General features: G+C 35.2%; 1 protein-coding gene across 16 annotated transcripts in view; it reads left to right on the top strand.

Annotated features, from left to right (window-relative positions):
- EHBP1 (EH domain binding protein 1) overlaps positions 1 to 22,796 on the top strand; it is a 350,789-nt gene that overhangs the window by 287,886 nt on the left and 40,107 nt on the right. For 8 of the 16 annotated variants that reach the window (XM_085019092.1, XM_085019090.1, XM_085019089.1 and 5 more), the window contains 4 exons: positions 11,719 to 11,843; positions 14,235 to 14,373; positions 14,532 to 14,638; positions 17,302 to 17,425. In XM_085019092.1, coding sequence (XP_084875218.1) covers positions 11,719 to 11,843; positions 14,235 to 14,373; positions 14,532 to 14,638; positions 17,302 to 17,425 — 495 coding nt within the window. Of the gene's footprint in view, positions 1 to 2,193; positions 2,915 to 7,282; positions 7,391 to 11,718; positions 11,844 to 14,234; positions 14,374 to 14,531; positions 14,639 to 17,301; positions 17,426 to 22,796 lie in introns of those variants that run through there. The other 8 variants (XM_085019086.1, XM_085019085.1, XM_085019083.1 and 5 more) reach the window with 2 other exon arrangements.

Below are 22,796 nucleotides of genomic sequence, written 5' to 3'. Positions count from 1 at the left end.
TATATAATGCTATTTGCTTTCATTTTTTCTTAGTAACAAGGTATTTCTTTGATATCATAAAAATTCCAGCTATTCTAAGTAAATTTTAAAAATCTTTACCTCCTTATATCTCGGAGTGATAGAAAAAGCCTCATATTCTTGACCCTCCAGATAGACTGTCATAAAGCTACTAACACTAGCTCCCTGTGGCATTGTAAACCCACAGGAGAGCAGTAATACTAAGATAGAGAGGCATCTACTGTCTCTTTTAATTTTTTTTTTCCAGCAATGAGCAATGGTAACAATGCTAAATGAGTAGCGAACTCTGGGAAGGCTAAGATTTAAAATATTTTTGATTAGTGGTATAGGATGAATCAGCCATGTAATTGGTTTTTTCTCTATCATCCAACACCAGTTGAGGCTAAGGCAGGACTATACTAGGTAGAAACTTAGTGTCACAACCCCCAAATGGGTACCTTCCCAACTTGGTAACTGGGGAAAGGGAAGACCTAATTTGGCATCACTCAATACTCAGCCAAGTAAATAAAGGACAAATGAGGATTGGACCTCTAAAGCTAGCAAAGAAGTATAGACTAGAATAGAAAAAGCTGGATGAAATGAAGATGGGATATGGTTCAACAGATGACTTATGAGAAGATAGCCTAGACTCTGTTCCCCAAAGAGATCCACGTGGCCAGGGTCCATTTTTCTCATAGGACATACCATACCTTGTATGTTGAAAGCAGCCACGTATCAGCCAGTAGGCTCTTAATCACAGCTAAGGTTGACATACAACGAGTAGAATAGACCTATTCCCTAACCTCAGTGATGGATATTGGCCTGTCTTCATGAAAGTGTATGGATCTGACTGGGTCTGCTCTGGCCTCAAGGTCTGAGCTGAAGCTCTCAAGGCCACAGTGTCAAACCTTTAGGACAAGGCAGAGGGCAAAATCCCTGCCCAGAATTCAACCATTCATACATATGCGTTTGTCTGTTTAGCAGTGCCAGCCACAGTGCTGGGCCAGGATTCAGCAAGCTTCCTGGAAGGGGCCAGAGTAAATATTTCGGGCTTTGCAGGCCAGATGGTCCCTGTCTTAACTACTCAACTCTGCGCTTATAGGCTGAATGCAACCTTGAACAATGTGCAAATTAAAGAGCATGCTTGTTATTTACCCTAAAATGGTGGTGGGCTGGATTTTGCCCCCATGCTATAGTTTGCTGACCCTTGCATGGCAAATTAGAAGTTCACTTGGTTTCACAAGAGAATAATTTCTAAGCGACAATGACCCTATGAGGTGAGGTTGATATGTCAGGGGAAACAATTAACAAATTAGTGTCTACTCTTCCAATGTCTAGTGGGAATTATCTGAATAAGGTCAGAATAAGTGTGAAAGAGAGAAAAATAAGTAGAGACCAGCCTAGATGATGGACTAGCATCAGAAGATTTTTGGAAGCAGTGGTCTACTGTAACGAAGGAGAGGGGCTAGTTAGAAGCTGAAATAATAAGGTGAAAGCACAGCCTCGAGAATGTGTTTAACATGATACTAAGAGTCATTGCCTGAACCTGCTTGGAAAGCTTGCATTTTTCCCAATCTCATCAACCAGCCTCGCTGAGGAAAGAAAACTTAGTAAGTCGGAGGTGAGATGTCATCAGCCTCATGATGTCCACAGAAAATGTATGCAAGGTATTTTAGGTCATGTAAAGCCATGTAGTCAGGCAACCCACTTGCATCTTACTGTGACCAGAAATAGCCTAATTTTTGCACAGTAACAGAATCAGTCCAAGGAGCTGCAGCCTAGCTTTTGCTTGTCCTTCTCTTGACATAGTTTTATGACTTAGAGGAAAAATCAGGTGATACTGTGGTATACGACATATGTTTTGTTTTGTTCTGTTTTTTCAATTTCTGCTTTTTTTTAGTTATAGACTTATAACAGCCTCCTTTTATTTATTTATTTATTTATTTATTTGTCTATTGCTTTTTAGGGCCACACCCACGGCATATGGAGATGCCCAGGCTGGGGGTCGAATCAGAGCTACAGCTGCTGGCCTCCACCACAGCCACAGCAACGCAGGATCCAGGTCACATCCAAACAGCCTCCTTTTAAAATCTTCATTTTGGAGTTCCCATTGTGTCTCAGAAGAAATGAATTCAACTAGTGTCCATGAGCATGTGGGTTTGATCCCTGGCCTTGCTCAGTGGGTTGGGGATCCAGTGTTGCTGTGAGCTGTGGTGTAGGTCACAGACACAGCCTGGATCCCATGTTGCTTTGGCTGTGGTGTAGGTTGGCAATTGTAGCTCCAATTTGGTCCCCAGCCTGGGAACCTCCATAGGCTGTGGCTGTGGCCCTAAAAAGACAAAATAAAATAAAATACAATACAATAAAATAATATAAAATAAAATAAAGTAAAATAAGATAAAATAAAATCCTCATTTTATGTAACAAACTCATGGGTTCATTTATTGTATTGATCTTAGCAACATAGTTATTTGGGGATGAAGTGTGGTATTTTCATTTTTTAGTTGTATGGTATTGTAGTCAGAGAATATGGCCTGAATTTTCGCTTGAAATTAATAAGTTCTTAAAAATTTTATTGAAGTATAATTGATTTCTTTTTCGGCCAAATAATTGTTAAATGTTTGTTAATGGTCCATGAGCACTCGCAAAAAAGGTATTTATCTAGTTTTAAGATGATATTGTATCATATATATTACATAGTATATAATATATGATATAGATTTTGTATATTATATGAATACACATATATATACATGTTTATATGTATATTTATTCTGTGGCTCATCACTTTGGTTTGAGTTAGGTTAGGGTCGTTTAACTTTTAAACCGACATTTTTGCCTCTCTGATTTAGATGGAATGGTGTACTTTGTTTTTGCATTTCATATCAATAAAGAAAAAAATTAATTTTATCCATGAGAATGTTCCTGTGCCTGCATTATCCTTATTTCAGTTATGGCAAATAGATTTATCTAAATTTGTTGAATCAAAATAAAATCTTATAGGCCTTCAATAATTTTTATTTTCAGATTCTATTAATAATATTTGTATTGTTTTCTGTCTTTTATTCCTGTAGAATATCTTTTAAAGTTAGGAATTTTATAGGGAACCTTCAATATGAATTTTAAAATCATGATACAAATGGAGAGTTCCCACTGTGGCACATTGTGATTGACAGCGTCTCTGCAGTGCAGGACATAAATTGATTCTCGGCCTGGAACATGGGGTTAAAGGATCTGGTATTGCTGCACCTGCAGCATAGGTCACAACTGTGGCTCGGATCTGATCTCTGGCCCAGGAACTCCATATATGCTGAAGGGTGGCCAAAAAAGGAAAAAAAAAAAAAAATCATGAGACAAATGAGAAATTTTATTTTGAATATGTTTTTAATGGTAGCCTGAAAATCTTTTTTTTAAGTATAGATTTTTTTTTTACTGTCACCAGATAACACTAGTTTATCACTCAATTTATTTATAAATGATAAGTGTTGTAAGACTGGCCTTATTGCTGTACTATTCTTCATACCATTGGGGTCTTCATTTTGCTTATAGTGCCATGCAGTGTCAGCTGGAATGCATTGTCTCATTCCAGTGTATATGCAATCTCTTTTTACCTTTTCCTGCATGCATTATACATGCTATACTTGCAAACTACCTTCTGTTGTGTATCAGATCTCTAGTGTACTTTCTGCCATGTTACCTACTGGGTTTTTAGTGGTTAGCCATAAAGATGTAATATTTATATCATTATTTTATATATATATATATATATATATATATAGTGTCTTAAACACATACGTGCATAGATACACATGCACTTTTGGTTTGCTAAAATGCATGTAGAGTATTTCCATAGGTGTTAAGAAATGTGTAACATAACTATTGAAAAGCATTCGAGTGTTCGTCATACAACTGAAGTCAGTAGATGGAAAGAAAGTGGAAATCTATTCTTAAGAAAATCTGAACTGTATAGGAGATCAGTTTTTACTCTTGCCCTACCAAGTAGTAATCTTTTTATCTCAAGTTAACAATACATATATATACATTGAGTTAACCCACTCAGCATTACTTATGACTGGTAGTGTAGGTAGAGATTTCATTTAGCCAGGAAATAAAATGAATGGCACCTGTTTAACATCAGACAGGAACCTGGCACTATGGAAGTGGGTAATGAAGATCCCACTGCATATCCCCATATCCAGGTACCATTCCAGATGTAGCTTCTTTTCACAGCAATGCTATCCTTCTAGTCACTCAGGCTGGAGAGTCAGTGTTGACATCTCCCTCACTCTTCCTCTCTTCAGTATCCATCCCCCAACCACTCAATATCCAGTTGGTTTTCAAGTCACAGCCACTCCCAGTTCTTTTATGATAGGTTAGGCTCTCCATACTACTTGCCTGGGGGGTTCTAACAGTCTCCAACCTGGCTTTCCTGCCTCTAATCTCTGTTCTAGAGTCCATCATCTTAGTGAGCAATCTCACATGAAGGATGAGGTCACATGGCTAGTACACTCCCATGTTTATTCCTGGGTCACTTTTTCTTTCACATATGAGGGTGTGAGCAAGAGTGGTATCTTAGGAATAATATTGGAGCTACTGTAATTTATAAAGAACATAAGCTTCAGTGCTTATATCACTAGTAATTATTTTATATATATTTCACAACTGATTACCATAAGACATTTTAATAGAGAACTGCTAATAAATTAAAAGCACATTGCTGATTATGTTTGAGCCCCAATGTCTCTCCGTTCCTACCAAGTAAAATCTAAACTTCCTATCCTACCCTTCAATGCTCTCTGCAGTTTTACCTTTCAAGTCTTACCTCTTATCATTACCCTTAAGTATTCTTGAGTGAAATAGGACTTCACGCTATTCTTTGAACATAACCTACCCTTTCTTGCTTTCATGCCTGTAAGGCCCTTCCCTCAGTTGTCCTTTTTGGAATCCTGTACATTTCTGAAGACCCAATTTAAAAGTTAGTGCTTCCAAAAAATAATCTATTGTACTACTGGCAAAGAATCTTTTCACCTTTGGAATTTGCACTATACCTTATTTTTTACCCTATAATACTTAACTGTCTTACATGGTATTTTAGCCATTTGAATGTATAGCTCTACAGTGGAATAACTGTCTTAAACAACTTGGTATCTCTTCAACATCTAGCAGTGTTTTGTAAATTGCAAATCCAATATACAGTAGAAGTTTCTGGAATAAATAAGTGAACAAATGTTGAATTTTGTGCATTCACTCTAATTATGGTCAGTAATAACCAATAGAGGCTGGTTGCAGCAACAAAGTACTCTAAAAACTATTGGTAGTAAACTATCTCTGACAAAGTAATATGAGAAAGCGTTCTGAACACTTACTTGGCACTCAGGAAATATATGCAATTTCATTTAAAAAAGAATTTTTTTTTCCTTTTTAGGGCCACACCCGCAGCATATGGAAGTTCCTAGGCTAGGGTTTGAATCGGAGCTACAGCTGCCAGCCTATGCCACAGTCCTAGCAGTGCAGGATCCAAGCCACGCCTGCAACCCCCACCACGCCTCACAGCAATGCTGGATCCTTGATCCACTGAGTGAGGCCAGGGATTGAACCTGAGTCCTCATGGATACTACTCGGGTTCATTTCCACTGTCCCACCATGGGATCTCCTAGAGAAAAATTTTTAAGGCTAATTGAGATGAAGGTGCTGACTTTTATGGAATTAGTTAAATAGTTGTACTAAGCACAGTTGATTAGAAAAGATCTCTCAACTGATTATACATATATAATGTAGCCAACTATAATACCTTCGGAATTTGAAAGCATTTAACAATGTTTCCCCCCCGCCCCCAGGGGCATTTCTCATTCTTTTTCTCTTTGTTTTATTCTAAATGGCTTACATCATACATAGGAGGTCTTCAGTAAATGGAAACTATTATTATTAATATTAATGCTCATAGTAAATATTTACTTGCAAAGCCCCAAATCAAACACAAAGTTATACAGGGAAAAGGACAAATATTGAATGTTTAAGCCAAAGCTATAGAATTTGGAATTTCTCAGTTGTGATAATCTTTGGAATACCTCATTATTAATATAAGTTGCCTTATGAAAAATAAACTGTAGAGTAGTAGGGATATTCTTTAACTCCCAGAGCTGGACAGGTATTTCTCCAAAAGGTACATTGCCTGTCAATAGCAGAATTTAAGACTAAACTTTGAATATACAAATCAAATTACTGCTGTGCCTTTTTAAATGTATGTTATTCAAAATCACTTAACCAATTTTATCACTAGGATTTAAAAAGAAAAAAATAAAGAGCTCCCATTGTGGCTCAGGGGTAATAAACCCTACTAATATTCATGAGGACACAGGTTCCATCCCTGGCCTCACTCAGTGGGTTAAAGATCTGGCATTGTCATGAGCTGTGGTGTAAGTCGCAGACACAGCTCTGATCCCGTGTTGTTGTGGCAGTGGTGTAGACCAACAGCTGCAGCTCTGATTCAACCCATAGCCTGGGAAATTCCATATGCCACATGTGTGGCCCTAAAATTAAAAAAGAAAAGAAAAATATATAATGGAAATGTAAAAAAATGATGCCATTAATTATGACCTAGCGCATTTTACTAAGTGCATAAGAATAGTATGACTGCCTCATTCCCATGTACTTGATTTTGAATGTTAAGTGTTTTTCCCAGCTTTGTGTCTTCTGAGATATATTATCTTAATCGTTTCTGAATTTTTTTTGCATAAAGGTTCTGTCTACCCTTGTCCCAGTCTTGTCTCTTAATTCATCCATAGTGCTTTTATGATGATATGTCATTAATAGCACAAAAGCATTGAAGTCTTCACGCAAATGATTTATATACAGGGGCAAGTTTATAAAGAATGATATGTTTCTCTATGCATTATATCTAATAAATGATAAAAATGTGAAATTTAGAAATAGTATTTGTTGACTTTATTACCAAAGCAACTTTATTTTTGCTATTATTAGAGATTACTAGTAGATTACATTTTAAAATATAGAGATTCTATGAGTTTAGTGATTCAAAGATAGCATGTGGCAAATTGTCAAAACCTTTGCATCTGCTTTGATGTGACACTTCATCTTTGACATATGAATGTAAAATGTAAATGTTAATTCAATAGTGAAAAAGTGTCTTAAAACTGATTTTTTAACTTACTCATCTATGTCCTACCTCAGTTTGATTAATATACTGATTTTTCTTCTTAGTGTTTCGGATAAATGATATAAAATACAAATAAAATACTAACATTATTGCTACATGTTCCTACAGATGAAAATGATAATGTTGAGATAGATACTAACGAGGAGATTTCCGAAGGCTTTGTTGTAGGAGGTGGAGATGAACTTACTAACTTAGAAAATGACCTTGATACTCCCGGTAATTTCAAATTATAAATATGTTGTGTCCTGCTGCATGGCAAACTCTGTTATAGTTTTATTATTATCTTATCAATAATGATAATAAGTTCTTTTTGTAGTTTTATTACAGATCTTAGGCCCTCACAAATCTTTTGGCTATACTATGCCTACTTTCCATCAATTTTATGTTATTATTTTGTTTTAGGCTTAATGTTAAAATTAGCAATAAAATTGAAATAGTGAAATTTTAGTTTTTTTCATATTGCTGAGATTCACTTTTATATGTTATGTCATATGGGATAATTTGTAAACATTCCATGATTGGTTCCCTTCTCAGCCTAAATATTTTGGTGTGATATTGTAAGGTATAGATGTAGTACCTATGAAGTATTTCAAATGTAAATCTAAACCATGGATCAGATTTTCTGATTTGATTTGGAATTGATAGTCTTAATGCTAATATTATTTTGTAAATTTTGTGCTTACCTTAAAAATTTTAAATTACTAATAAATTATTTTATATGTACTTAATAACTAATAATAAAACTTTGAAAACTGCTTATAAAGACTACTGTTATTCTCATATTGTATATCAGTAAATATTATACTGATAATCACATTTGCAATTGAATTTCTAAGTTATTGTATAAAATGTAAAGATATTTGCTTGTTTTTTAATAGGTGAGTGTTCTATATGCATTGCCTTTATAAGCCAGCAGCGGATAGCTTTGTATACCTGAGGGGTTCCATTAATGCTTATTGAATTGAATTCTTATAGCAATAAAAGTTTTTGACAATCTCTTTAGACTTAAAAGTAAGGAAGTGAAATCCCTAATATTTATCTTTTCCTATAAAAAGCTACATGGAGGGAGAGCAGGTCTTCTTCCCAACCCTTTCATGTCCCTGCAATGCTAACCTGCTTTGCTTCTACCCTGTTTGGAAGCATGCTCTTATTTCTCCAAGAAACAATCAACCAGGGTCTTCCTAACTATAGGGAACACCCAAGAAAATCCATGTCTTTTGTCAGTAGCTCCTTCATAGCCTAGTATTAAATTATACTTTAGGGAGTTTCCTGGTGGCCTAGTGGTTAGGACTTGGTCCTCTTTCTGCTGCAGCCCAGGTTTAGTCCCTGGTCTGGGAACTGAGATCCCACATCAAGCTGCTGCACGCTGCAGCCAAAATAAATAAATAAGTCATACTTTACTAGATACAGGTCAGTATATTTATAATTGCACAAGTTCAGGAGAATACTGATATTTAAGGAAATTTTTTAAATGTTTAACCCAAAATTAGGACTACTGTTTACTTATTTCTATTTAAAATACTGTAGAAGTTGAATAAGTCTGATTTTTCTTTTTGAAAAATATTTTTGTTGTTGCTTACCCACCCTATCACCTCAACCACCATCAAAGTCTTTATCAGAAACCAATAATATCTCTTTACTACTAAGAGCATCCATAAGTACAGAATTGAAGTCTCAATAGTCAATTCATAGAAGTATAAAATCAGTGAGAATAGGAGTTCCCGTCATGGCACAGTGGTTAACGAATCCGATTAGGAACCATGAGGTTGCGGGTTCGATCCCTGGCCTTGCTCAGCGGGTTAAGAATCCGGCGTTGCCGTGAGCTGTGGTGTAGGTCGCAGACGCGGCTCGGATCCAGCGTTGCTGTGGCTCTGGCATAGGTCGGCGGCTGCAGCTCTGATTCGACCCCTAGCCTGGGAACCTCCATATGCCGTGGAAGCGGCCCTAGAAAAGGCAAAAAGACAAAAAAAAAAAAAAAATCAGAATAAGTGGTACATATTTCCTGACTTAACAGTACATTATGAAGACAGAATAAATTAGCCCTTTCTTGGGTAAGGTAAGGGGAATTTTCTAGTTTTAGTATAGCCACTTTCTGAGATATTTTAATGTATTTAAAGATTGATTTACATTAGACCTAATAGGCTTGACTTCTTGTCCTTTTTAAAAATACTTTCTCTACTTTTTATATATCCCCCCAAAACACAAAAAAACAAAAACCCAAAAAACAAAACTACATCTCAGTTTTCCTATCTTTTGGAGTTAACTAATATATTGTTTACAACTCTCAGCTTGCCAATAAGTGTTGGCATGTGCATAGGCAGACTTTCCAATTCAGGCTATGGTTTATTTCATGGCAATAAGAAATAGGAATGCAGACTGAAATCTGGAAGCACGTAGCATACATTATGATTTTTATCCTTGCTTTATTTTCCCTAAAATTCTTTTTTTAATATGTATATAAAAGTCATAATGTTTTAATAATAAATTGTTTAATCTTTATCTTGATTTGACCATAGTTCATCAGATATTGTTTAAAAGAGAAGCCTGCAATATAAACTGACAAATTTGCATGAAAGTCATGATAATAGCATTTGTTAAGAGTCTTATAATTAGAAAACTTATTAATCTTTATGAAAAATATCATTCACCAAATGGTTGGCATGTCTTTTATAGTCATTTTATTAAAGAGTTGCTTTGAGTGAATTCGTTTAAATAGAATTATTTGTTTCCATTTGTTTCTGAAATATTTTGTTAAATAGAGGTTAATTTATTTGCTAAAAATAATTTGAAATTGTTTATTTTAAAAGTTATAGCCATATTTTATTTATTTTAACTTTCTATCCATACTTTATACATTTCAAGATGTGATAATATTTATTGCATTTCTGCACTCTAATTAGGAGATATTTGTAAATATATTCCCTGTTGCAATGCTGGGTATATATGTATACACATAAACATTGGATTCTAACAGTGTCTAAGCCTGTCTAAGATCATGTTAAGACCTTAATATGATAGTATATATGTAAATTTAATATACTAGAAGAATCGAAACTGTAAAATAATATAATTTAGAATCAAATATATCACCTCTTTTAAATATCTACCTTGTTTTATTATACATAACCTATACAGTTGCTTATATAAATATATGCATCAAATACAGGCTTAGGTTTCAGGTAAGCATAGCTACTATTAACTGTAGAATAACTAAATTGTTTTTAGGTATGTTGACTATATTTTTTAAGGGGACTGACTTGGGGGAGGGATACATATATATGCATATATGTCATATGCATACACACACACAAAGAATATATGCTAAGAGACCAGATTTTAATTGTTCCCACCACAAAAAAAGAAACGATAACCTTGTGACATGATAGAAGTGTTAACTAATGCTACGGTGGTAATCATATTGCAGTACAAAAATGTATGAAATCGGCACATTGTACACCTTAAGGTTACACAATGTTATGTATCAATTATATCTCAATTTCGCTTATTTTTATTAAAATATAGTTGATTTACAATGTTGTGTTAATTTCTACTGTATGTCAAAGTGATTCAGTCATTCATAATACACATTCTTTTTATATTCTTTTTCCATTATGATTTATCTCAGGATATTGAATATAGTTCCTTGCGCTATGCAGTAGAACTTGTTTTTTCTATCCATATGTAATAGTAGGCATCTACTAACTCCAAACTCCCAGTCCATCTCTCCCCTTCCTCCACCTCTGTGTGTCTGTTTCTGTTCTGTTGTATTTTAGATTCCACATATAAGTGATATCATATGATGTTTGTTTTCTACTATCTAACTAGCTCCATTTAGTATGAAAATCTCTAGATCCATCCATGTTGCTACAAATAGCATTACCTCATTCATTTTTTAAGACTAAGTAGTACTCCATTGTACACATGTACCATATCTTCTTTACCCATTCATCTGTTGATGAACATTTAAGTTGTTTCCATGTCTTGGCTATTGTGAATAGTGTTGCTATGAACCTAGGGTATATCTCAGTTTTTAAAAAGAGACTGGAGTTCCTATTATGGCTCAGTGGGTTAAGAACACAACATAGTGTCCATAAGGATACGGGTTTGATCCCTGGCCTTGCTCAATGTGTTAAGGATCTGACATTGCCATGAGCTGTGGTGTAGATTAAAGATGTATCTTGGATCCAGTGTTGCTGTAGCTATGGCATAGGCTGGCAGCTACAGCTCCAATTCAACCCCTAGCCTGGGAACTTCCATAACAGGTGCAGCCATAAAAAGAAGAAAATAAAAAAGGAAAAAAGAAATATAGTCAATATCCCTAAAGGCTGTTTAGTTTTACTGCAGTTGTGTAATATGTCATGTAGTTTGTGTATACATATATATATGAAGAGTTTTGCATATGTGTGGTCCAATATCTTATTTCGCAACCCTAATGTCCTTTTCTTTTTTTAATATAGTAATATTTTTATGGTGTCCTTTAATTGATAGCCTATACATGTAAGTGCATCTCTCTCAGTTATTCATAGTATTTGCATATTTAACAGAACAAAACACGAAGTTAGTGGACTTGAAGCTCAAGAAACTCCTAGAAACTCAGCCACAGGTGGCAAATTCACTTTCCAGTGCTGCTCAGAAAGCTATAACTGAAAGTTCAGAGCAAGACATTAAGGTAAATTTTACTTGTTTCAAATATTTGACTTGTTACCTGTGTATTCTAATTTCCACTGGCATTTTATAATTCTAAAGTTAATTTCTTTCCAAATTCTTCACTTTAATATTAAGATATAAAAATTTCATTAAATAGCCAATAAATTAAATATCCATATGGCAATCAGTATTCATATACAATTTTTCAGAGAAACTACTACATTAAATTGATATGTCAGTAAAGGTAGGAACTATTCTTGACGTCCGCATGCATTTATATTTTGCTAACAAGAATATTGCTAAGAGAATTCTAGCATATTCTATCATTTTCACTCTTCTACTTATTTAGATTAACTAATACCTGAAGATGGTATGTGATTGAATATAAATGTTTAAGATAACTTGCATGTGCTTTGTGCTAGTAGGAATCTTACCTTGTGTAAGATTTTAGCCAAATGCCCCGTTATAGAATGATGATGATGATTTGAAGTATTTATATTATCTCCACTCAGGCCACCCCCCGCCCTTTTCCTAGCACTGTATCATTAATATTTCTCTAGCTTTAGGGCACTCGTAGTCTTGTATAACTTTTCACCCACCTGCAGACTATGGGGACTGCCCTGCTGACTGAAAGGATTTCCTTTCCCTGACACTGAGATGCTTTGAAGTCCCAAAACAATGACTTTCATTGCTTTTCCCTTATACTGTCGGTTTCTATAAATTGGTGATGAAAGTGTGTGGCAACACCAGAGGACTTTTGGTCTCTATCTTTGAACAAAAGGAAGCCTGGATCAGGTCTGATTTTTTGCGTTCAATTTAGCTTTCTGCACTGGATTTAATGCAGAATGAAGCTGGCCTAAGAATAATACAATGGATTGAAAAGGCTAACTGAATTAGTGGGTTTAGAGGAATACATTTGTAAAGTGGCAGAAGTCCCTAGTCATAAAAAGGTTTCTTAAGATGGGATTTGCTGGCTAATCACACTGATATTTTAGCATGTTGCCAGGCCGCAAAATATTTAGCCGTGTTTGTTTACTTTGGTAGAGGCTTGAGTTTTAGACTTTGGAGCAGTTATTATGATAACAGGAGGATACACACTTTTCTTAAACAAACACACAAACAAACAAAAGCCACAATTATTTCTATCCTAGCTACATGACTAGCATATTTTAATCATGATACTAATAATAAATATATAACTTAAAAAATGAAAGAGGTATTTTCCTTCTAAAGGTTTGATTATCTAAATGGATAAAATCGGTTTTGCTTTCCAAAAATCTTTTATGTAGTTATTTTCAAAGTTATTCCAACAAAAGATATGCTTTAAATAGCTTGTCTTGTGTATGGATCTTTTTAGTTAGGATTTTTTAAATGGTGCTTATAAAGAACATATAGAGTCCATCTGTTGTCTTGAAGCTTTCAGCATTGATTTGGGGTTTTATTTTTTTTAATAAAATGCAGTTTACACATTTATAAATGAGGCATTCTGTATTTGTGGAAAAGGATAAACTGTTACCTTCCCTTGAGGATTCTGTATCCCAGGCCTCCTTGAGGCTAGAGAATAGGCCATTGGAGGACTCCCTCATTACCGATTGTCTCAATGCAGAGGAAGGGCAAAGTCTTGGTAGCTTTTGATAACCAGTTTCAGCATTCAGCAGGCTTAGCTATTAGTCATGCATCTTAGCCTTTCCCTATTTACTTTCAAAACACTTAATAAAAATAATAAAAGATTAGGTATAAAATGAAATATTTGTTTGGTACACAGCACCTCGGTATCTGCAGCTTCCACACACTGCAGTGGTTCAGTCTTCTGGGATATTTCTTGTTGATAGAACCATTTGAATTTGTTACCAGTATTAACATAGGAAGCTCTGGAAAAGATAATTGTAGTTTCCTTAGCTGTAAAGGGCTTACTTACAAATCTGGCTTTGGAAAGTTATAGCTGATGAAATGCAGTTCAGTGGGGTAGTATTATAATCCTACCTTTTAGCCTTCATCCAGCATTAGTCGTTTATCTCAATGGGCATAAAATTAGAAACTAGTTCTTCTTGTCATACAAGTCTGTGGGACTATACAAATGGATGGGGCAGAATAGTGGGCCAGGGTGGGGGTGGTCATAGACAGAGGCAGCATGGCTTTTAAATGATACATATGATCAGGAGAAGACACAGGGTCAGTATCTCATGAATCAAAGTTATCAAGAATGATCCTCCATTTAAACCATGTCTCCCAGAGGTTTTGGTTACAGGCAACAGACCTTGCAGTTGAGCTATTTAAAGCTCTTTACAATCCTTCTTTCTTTCAAAATGTTTCTAAATTGGCATTATCTTAAATCAGTAAAAGTTGTTTTACTAATGTGTAATTTCACTTTTTTAAGATCAGGACTGTCTTACCACATTTGTTTTACTTTTAGAATGGCACAGAAGATCTCCGGACTGAGCGATTACAGAAAGCAACAGAACGATTTAGAAATCCTGTTGTGTTTAGCAAGGATTCTACCGTCAGAAAAACTCAACTTCAGTCTTTCAGTCAATATGTTGAGAATAGACCAGGTAGGAACACTTTTTAAAATGTTTTCCCATCTTATGATTAAATAACATTTTGTTATATATATGTATGTGTATATATAATGCTGATAATGTAAATCCACATTTCAATACACAAATATCAAGCTTTATAATAATTTTACATGTCTTTCCCTTTTTTTAAGAGATGAAAAGGCAGAGATCAATACAGGAAGATACAAAGAAAGGAAATGAGGAGAAGGCAGCGATAACTGAAACTCAGAGGAAGCCATCAGAAGATGAAGTGCTTAATGTATATTAATTTTTTGTGTGGTTTCATGATTGCTGATAATTCCAAACTGTATGTGGAAATAGTGCCTTTATTTGTTAAAATGAGATGTTAGGTTTTTTAAGATGTCAATCTGCAGTGCATTCAAAGCAGAGTGAGAGGGGTGCACTGTTGAATTAGTCTGCAGTGTGGTGATAATTGTCAGATAAAAAAAATGAATTTTTCAGAGTTCCACAGCCCCAGCTTCCTTGAGACATTTCCATCAGGGCACTTCCCATAAAGAGATTCCAGTATTGATCTACCGGGAGGATTTTAATTATTACAATAGCAGATACCGCAGAGCTGCAGTTAGAGGGAAAAGTCACATGAGACCTGCTAGAATTTCTCAGCCAACCCATTTTGTTGGCTTGGGTTAATGGGTGTTCAACCTTTCCATTATCCAGATCAGCCGTGAATTACTAGCTGAATGATGTTTGCATTAATATAATATATATGGTAATTTCTTCACTTAATTAACGGGGAGGTTCAGCTCAGTAGGGGTATGGGCTGATCATGTGTAAAATTGATTTGTGAGGGAAATATTTGATAGACCGCAGGGAGAAAGCTGCTTTTGATGGACAGCTGCGGGACAGAAGCAGGAAGAACAAGTTTTAAGTTGAATTTTTGTCTGGAAGCATAGCTCTCTTTAATGGTGCTACTTTTTTTTTATTATCTACAGTTTGTGTAAATATTTGCGTTGTTTTTACTGTTAAAATTGTCTTTGTTGGACTTTAAAAATCCTTGCAAGTGTACTCAGTGTTACAAACTATATTTTAGGGCCCTGCCTAAAATCTTCTCACTTTTAAGTTCTTATTTTAAAGTTGTTTTGCTAAGACCTAGAACATCTTACTACAGAGAGCAGTTAACTGGTATATCTGGATGAAATATTTGGTATAAGTTACAGAATATTTGAGTACACTATATCCTCACACTTAAGAAATCTGATTACAAATGTTGCTAATATTTTTAACTGAACCAATCCGTAAAAGCGAAGAAGTTTACATGTTGCTTATCACTTCTGTTTTCCTGTTTCTTTGTTACTCATACTATGTTTGTTTTGTCCCTCTGGATGGGAATGAGAAACGAAGTCCTTTTTGAAAATGCTCTGTTGTCTGGCAGATGGGTACAAAAAAGCATTCACCAGATTCCAGATTTTAAAGTTACCATTAAGCACTTATTCTCTTGTTATAATTTTTTGGTTTTATTTCATATTGAGATGGGAGAATATCCACTCTGTATGAATCTTTAGAAAATACAGTGACTTATTTGATCAGACTATCCTTAGAAATTATCAGTTTCATGATTTCTTAAAATGTTTTAACTTTTAAGTTTTTCATCTACCATAATCAGTTTAACAAGAAGCTGGTGTAAATTGAGTTCATGTGTGAGTGCAGTTTACTAGTTCCAAATAAGTTATTCATATGGTTAGACAGGTTTGTTGATTATGAGAATTCCAAAATGTCCTCATAAATAACATAATTCTTGATTTTTTTTTCTTGTTTATGGAGTTAAGATAATTCCTTATGGCTTCTTAGAGATTAATGTGCTTCTAGGTAGGAAAGGGATTTGACAGAAGAGGATTGTTCACATTTATTTCTCTGAATAAATGTTGTAAGTGCTGATAGTAGCAGTGGTGTGGTGAGAGTAATCACTTAAGCAGTTCTTCAGTATTTCTTAGCTACTTAGAAAACTTACCCCTAGAAATGTCACAAGGCAAACAAGCACTCCAAAGAAAGCTATAATTAGTTTGCAACTATACCATAAATAGCCCTGCCCCCAAAGATTTAAATTTTGTAATATGAAAATAAAAATTAAGGCTGTATTGGTACTCTATAATAGAACTGCTACTTCAAATAAAACTTTCTGAGGATAAGCTTTTTCACATGCATGTTTGTAAAAAGTAAAATTTCAGATTGAAATTCAAACCTAGTTAAGTGGAATATTAACCAATCATTGTACTGGTTGCATTAGATCCAGTGTAGCAAGGTTTGAAAACCACCTGTCAAGTTAGAATTCACAGCTACAATAATTAGTAATACATCAACAGAATGACATGCTAAAGTACAGGAGCCAGCTGGAGGGATAACGAGATAATAGAAACTTCTCTTTTATCATTTTTTGAAGTACTATAAAAAACATAGTCACTATGAAAACAAGAAATTTTATCTTTTTGATATTTTTTCTAAGAACAAATCTGACCTTTTTCAGGATAGATTCTTTAAGAATCAATTCCTTAGTAAAACTCCATTTTCATTTATTATGCTTTTGAATTAAGGATGTAACTGGTGTTTTTTTGACAGTCACCAAGGGGAAAATTATCTTCTATCCTTGTCCATACTTAAATAATTCTGTCATCTCTAAAGAGAATTTTTTCCTACTTAATGTTAACTTTGTAAATCTGGCAAATCTGAGTGTTAAATTATAAATATAACACTAAACAGCTGAGATTTTTCTCTATTTACAAAATTTTGCTATATATAATACATATGAAAGTTTTTTGCATCACAGGGATTTGCCTTTTGGTACTAAGGGTGATACTAAGGCCGTATTTGGTTCTCTAGGTAAGTGCTTTACTAAGTGTTTGCAGAAAGGAAAAATGCAACTTACAAGTGATTTTTTTTTTCCTTCCTGTTTGTTCTCTTTAACAGAAAGGGTTCAAAGACACCAGTCAGTATGTTGTAGGAGAATTGGCAGCACTAGAGAATGAGCAAAAGCAAATTGACACCCGTGCCGCGCTGGTGGAGAAGCGCCTTCGCTATCTCATGGACACAGGTACGGTGCCCAATTACACTGTAAACAGTTTTGGCAAATTGAGCGTTCACAAACTCTTATAGAGTTTTGGAAGTGTGAATCTTTGAAGCCTGAATGTTCAGCAGAACTGCCTTGAAAATAAAAAGGCTGCGATTTGCAGCCACCTCTCTGGGCCCTGGTGATAAGAGTGCCTTCATGGGAAGTGATAACTCGCCCTGATACCGTGTGAGCCAGCACTATTGAACAGTGTGCTCATCCATGCAGAGTTGGAATACACATCTGTGCCTCATTGATATGCCACTGCTTAAAAAAAAGTAAGATCTTCACTGTTCTACTGATTCATTGGGAAAAAAAAAAGATTTGGCCAGCTAAAGCCATGTACTGCATGAAACAGAGCACTATGCATAGGGGACGGCTCCATGGACTAGATCACTGAAATTTGAGAATACTATCTGGTTACTGATGCTCCACAATTTTTTTTTCAAGAGAACAGGTTTTTAAAAGTCTATAATACTTTGTGTCACAGTTGCATTTGAAAGGATTAAGGTATATAGGAAGGTTTGTAAAAATGGTTTGGAGCAGCAAGTTAGCTCCTAACCAGAGGGTAGATTGGCATTTAAGGCTGATTGCCAATAATGATTGAATAGATCTAAGTGTAACGTAAGCTATTGGGAAAAAACTGTACGTATATATTTTCAAGGAAAGATATTTCTATAAAATATATCTATTTCTTTAAATTGCTGCTCCTATAAAAGAGGTAGAAATGGGAAATAAATTCAAATCATTTATACCAAATTAAAAGTAAATAATATACGTGTCACAATATAAGAGTGGAAAATCTATTCATTTAGACTAAGTAATTGCTTTAATTTTATGGCAGTGTTAAAGTAGATTGTAAAGTTGGTTGGTAAATTAGTAGCAGTAGATTGGGATTGGAAAGCTCTCTTGAACTTTTTCTTCTCTATTTACCAAAGATTTATTTACAATTAAAGAGCTCCTCCAGAAATAAGCATTTTGTATGAAACATTTGAAAATTACTTACATTAGTGAAAGCAGAACATACTAGAACAGGAAGAGACCTTTGGCTTTATCTGGCCTGACTGGTTTCAAACTGTGGTCTGTGGAGCCTTTAGGGCTTCTCCAGAGGTACCTTGTAGCTGCCAGGACACTAAGGGAGCAAGCACATAGGTGTTTGGATTTCTTACCTTACTTCAAAGAGAGTAGCTCTGAACTTCTTTCTTTGAAATATAGCTGACTTCTTGGAAGAATTCATTTATAGAAAAGGTTCTACTTTTTATAATTGAAAACAAACCCCTCCCCACATTTTTGTAAACTACTACCTAAATTTATTATACAGAGAAGACAGGCACAGGAAAAGCTCAATCACAGGTCAGCCATATCCACCAGTAAGTGGCCAACCAGAACCCTATTTAATACTGGGTTCTTCCTGCTAAAACAAGTTACCTAGAACAAGTTTATTATTGCCCTAACAAGTGACATGTATGCTCATTTTTATGCACATGCTTTTGTGTGGATTAAATAGATAGCTCATAAACCAATATGTGGTTTCACATTTGCATTTTTCCTTTGGTTTCTAAAGTGTTTTGAAAATATTGGTTATATTAATGATTTAAAAATTAAATACTAGGTAATATAATTCTGTAATATATTTTTAAATTATTCCCTGTAAATATTTTAAGGAGACTAATTTTTTTGAGGTTCCCTGAGTTGCTCAGTGGGTTAAGGATCTGGCATTGTCACTGCTGTGGCTCAGGTCACTGCTGTGGCTTGGGTTTGATCCCTGGCCAGGGAACTTCTTCATGCTATAGATGAGGCCCAAAAAACAAATTCTTTTAAGTGGACCACTTTTACTCATTGTGTTGGATAAACTGGGTGTTAACTATACAAGACCTTTGTACCACTAAAGAAAAAGCTAGCAATTCTGTTTCCTTTCCTTCTTTCATATTTGAAGCTTGATTTGTTGAGGGGTTCTAACCAAAATAGAGTCGAGTTCTCCTTCCCATCCCATATATTACCAGTGAGGCTTTATAGTGGCCCCATCCCAACTATTGATCATGTATCATCTAAAAGATAGTCATGGCCTACAGATTGATTCTAGAATCTCTTCAGGGCTTTATTTTATTTTATTTTCCTTCGGGGCTTTATATTCCATATGACATAGGATAGAATCTGGTCTAAACTGGATCTAGTAGACTTGCTTCCCCAACTTGATAAACTCCAAGGACCCCTCTGGATTATACTGAACCTCCTTTAGCTCACATAATGGTTTCCCAAGATTTTCCTAGAGCCTAGTTACCAAGGTGTTAGGGAAAAGATAAGGTGTTAGAAAGGGAAAGCATATATTCATCTTTACACTTTTTGGAGCTCTAATACTTCCAACTTTTCACTTATTATATGTTATACATATATATATATAAGGTAGTACCTTTGCTTTGGTATGTTAGAGTTTCCATAGACTTTCTGAATCTCAACCTTAGAAGAGCAGAGCAGATAGTATTCATATTCTTTACATGATGAAACTGAGGCTCAGATAGGGAAAATGGTTTATATAAGATGGCCTAATTACTAACAGCTAAGTTAGGACTTGAACCCATGTTTTTACATTTTCTAGCTTTTGAGTCAGTTCTGTTCCCACTATATATTTTATATAGCAGAAACATACCTTATCGTCTATTTCAATTTTTATATACTTAGAGATACTGTCTATATGCAATTTTTTATTTGAAATTCACATATAAAATTAACCATTTTAAAATGTACAATTTAGTAGCATTTAGTATATTCACAGTGTTGTACAACCACCACCACTATTTACAGAGTTTTTCATCACCTTAAACAGAAAGGTGTTCTGTACTCATAATTCCTCATTTCCTCTTCTCACGGTCTGCTATGACTTGCTAATCTGCTTTCTGTCTCCATGAATTTGCTTTATTCTAAATATTTCACATAAGTGAAATCAAACAGTAGTTATCCTTTTGTGTCTGGCTTCTTGCACTTATTATGTTTTCAGGGTTCATCTATATTTTAATGTACCACTACTTCATTCTTTTTAGTGGTTGTATAATATTCCATTGTGCATATATGACACATTTTGTTTATTCATTCATCCATTGGTGGACATTTGGGTTGTTTCCATATTCTGACTACAATGAACATGGTGTATAAGCATCTCTTTGAATCCCTGTTTTCAGTTTTTGGGGTTATGTACCTGGAATTGGAATCAGTGGGTCATAGGGTAATTGTTTAACTTTTTAAGGAACTGTACTCAACTTTAAATGGGCCATAAAATTTATTTAAAAGTTGATTTGTGGGAATTCCCATCATGGCTTAGTGGAAATGAATCTAACTAGCATCCATGAGGACGCAGGTTCGATCCCTGGCCTCACTCAGTGGGTTAAGGATCTGGTGTTTCATGAGCTGTGGTATAGGTTGCAGACACTACTCAGATATGGAGTTGCTATGGCTGTGGTATAGGCTGGTGGCTGCAGCTCTTATTTGACCTCTAGGCTAGGAACTTCTGTAAACTAATTAATTAATTAATTAATGCTAGTCGTACTAGACGTGAGTCCTCAGTTCCCAGAACTTGAGGAACTCTGGGTTTTAAGCACCAACCCTTTTGACACTGAACCCGTTGAATCTTGAGGGGAAGGAGGGTAAAGCCTGGATGGTGGCCTGGACTGCTGGGCATTTTTCCTGGCATGTGGGGAGAAGGCTTTAGAAAGAAAATAGCAAAGGATTGTAAGAGAGCCTTAGTGAGTATTGCAGCAAAATGAAGAGGTACAGAGATATAATATCAGTGGCAGGGAAAGGGCTGGAAAGGTCCCAATATTCACTTGTGAAAGAGAGATCAATGTCAGGGTCAGAGCAGCTGTGGGGCTTTATATGACTGGTTCCTTCTGAAATTGAGTGATCCTAAATCAGTGAGTCTGAATATAAACCATACACTGTGTGTGGTGTGTGTGTGTGTGTGTGTGTGTGTGTGTGTGTGTGTGTGTGTGTGTTTTCTGCCATCCTACCTTGGGATCTATAAAATCTTTATGCAAATACTGGAGAGCTTTTTGCCATCAGTCCTTAATGTTTTGTGGTTTTGGTTTTTGTTTTGTAATTGTTTTAGAGGAGGATTTTTTATATTTCTAGCACCTTTACTTCTTTGGGGACAGTAAAGCTTATTAGTTATTATTAGTTAGAACCATGCATGTGTTCCAAGCTGACATTTTGTATTAGGTATAACACTAATGACTCTGTACTACCAATGTTGTAAACCCTTGAAAAAATGGAGTTTATAATGGAAATGTTGATGGGCCCTTTTATTAAAGTGCTACAAATAGTGTTACCCTGTTTCTTTGCTATTCCTAATCTATTTTCATGTGATGATTATCAAACTTTCTTACTATAGAACTGTAGAAATTTTTTTTTTTTTGATCTTTTTAGGGCTACACCTTGCAGCATATGGAGGTTTCCAGGCTAGGGGTCAAATCGGAGCTACAGCTGCCAGCTTATACCACAACCACAGCAACATCAGGTCCAAGCTGTGTCTGTGACCTACACCACAGCTCACGGCAACTCCAGATCCTTAATCCATTGAGCAAGGCCAGGGATCAAACCTGCATCCTCATGGATACTAGTCAGGTTCATTTACCACTGCACCACGATGGGAACTCCCCTAGAACTGCAGTATTTTAATTAATAGTTTGGGATTTTTTTTTTAGGTGACAATATTTTATTATATTTTGAGTGTAAAAATTAAACATTCTGAAGGGAGAATTGCAATAAAATTTCATCTTGTGGCTTTAAAACCATTAAGCACTGAATGAAATGGTTATGATAACCTCCTTAAGTCCCTGGACCAACAATACTGATTCTCTAGCTTTTATGTAGACTACTTATATAAAAATCTAGCAGCTGACCATTTGAAAATATTAAATATACTCAGAGAAAATAAGAATTAAAAGAAATAACTTCTCTGGACCTTCTTCAGAATATTTCTTTACTTCATCCTTTGAGGGATCATGTGCAGTATTAAAGCCACTTTAAAGAAGGGATTTGGGACCACAAAAAAATAAAAGTGAAAATTTTGACTTGTTACTAGGAGCTTCTCCCTTTGAGTCTCCAGAATCACCCATTACCTTTACCTAAAGATAACAGTCATGGCCAGTATTTATTGCATGCTTCTTATATGTCCGGCTCTATGGAAAATGCTTTACATACATTATTTCCTTGTCTGTCATAATGAGGCTTTGAAATAGGTTCCATTTATAACTGGGACTATTAATAATCACATTTTTTAGCAAGGAAACAAGCTCAAAGAAAGAAGTAACTTGCTCGGTTCATATAGCTCTCAAGAGGTGGAACCAGGAGTCAGACCCAGTCT

The sequence above is a fragment of the Sus scrofa genome, chromosome 3, assembly GCF_054392235.1.
Source record: "Sus scrofa isolate SSC_HxYL_T2T_F1_AM1 chromosome 3, Sscrofa_HxYL_maternal_Yorkshire_Landrace_v2.0, whole genome shotgun sequence".
NCBI lineage: Eukaryota > Metazoa > Chordata > Mammalia > Artiodactyla > Suidae > Sus > Sus scrofa.
This window is presented reverse-complemented; position numbering and strand designations above follow the sequence as displayed.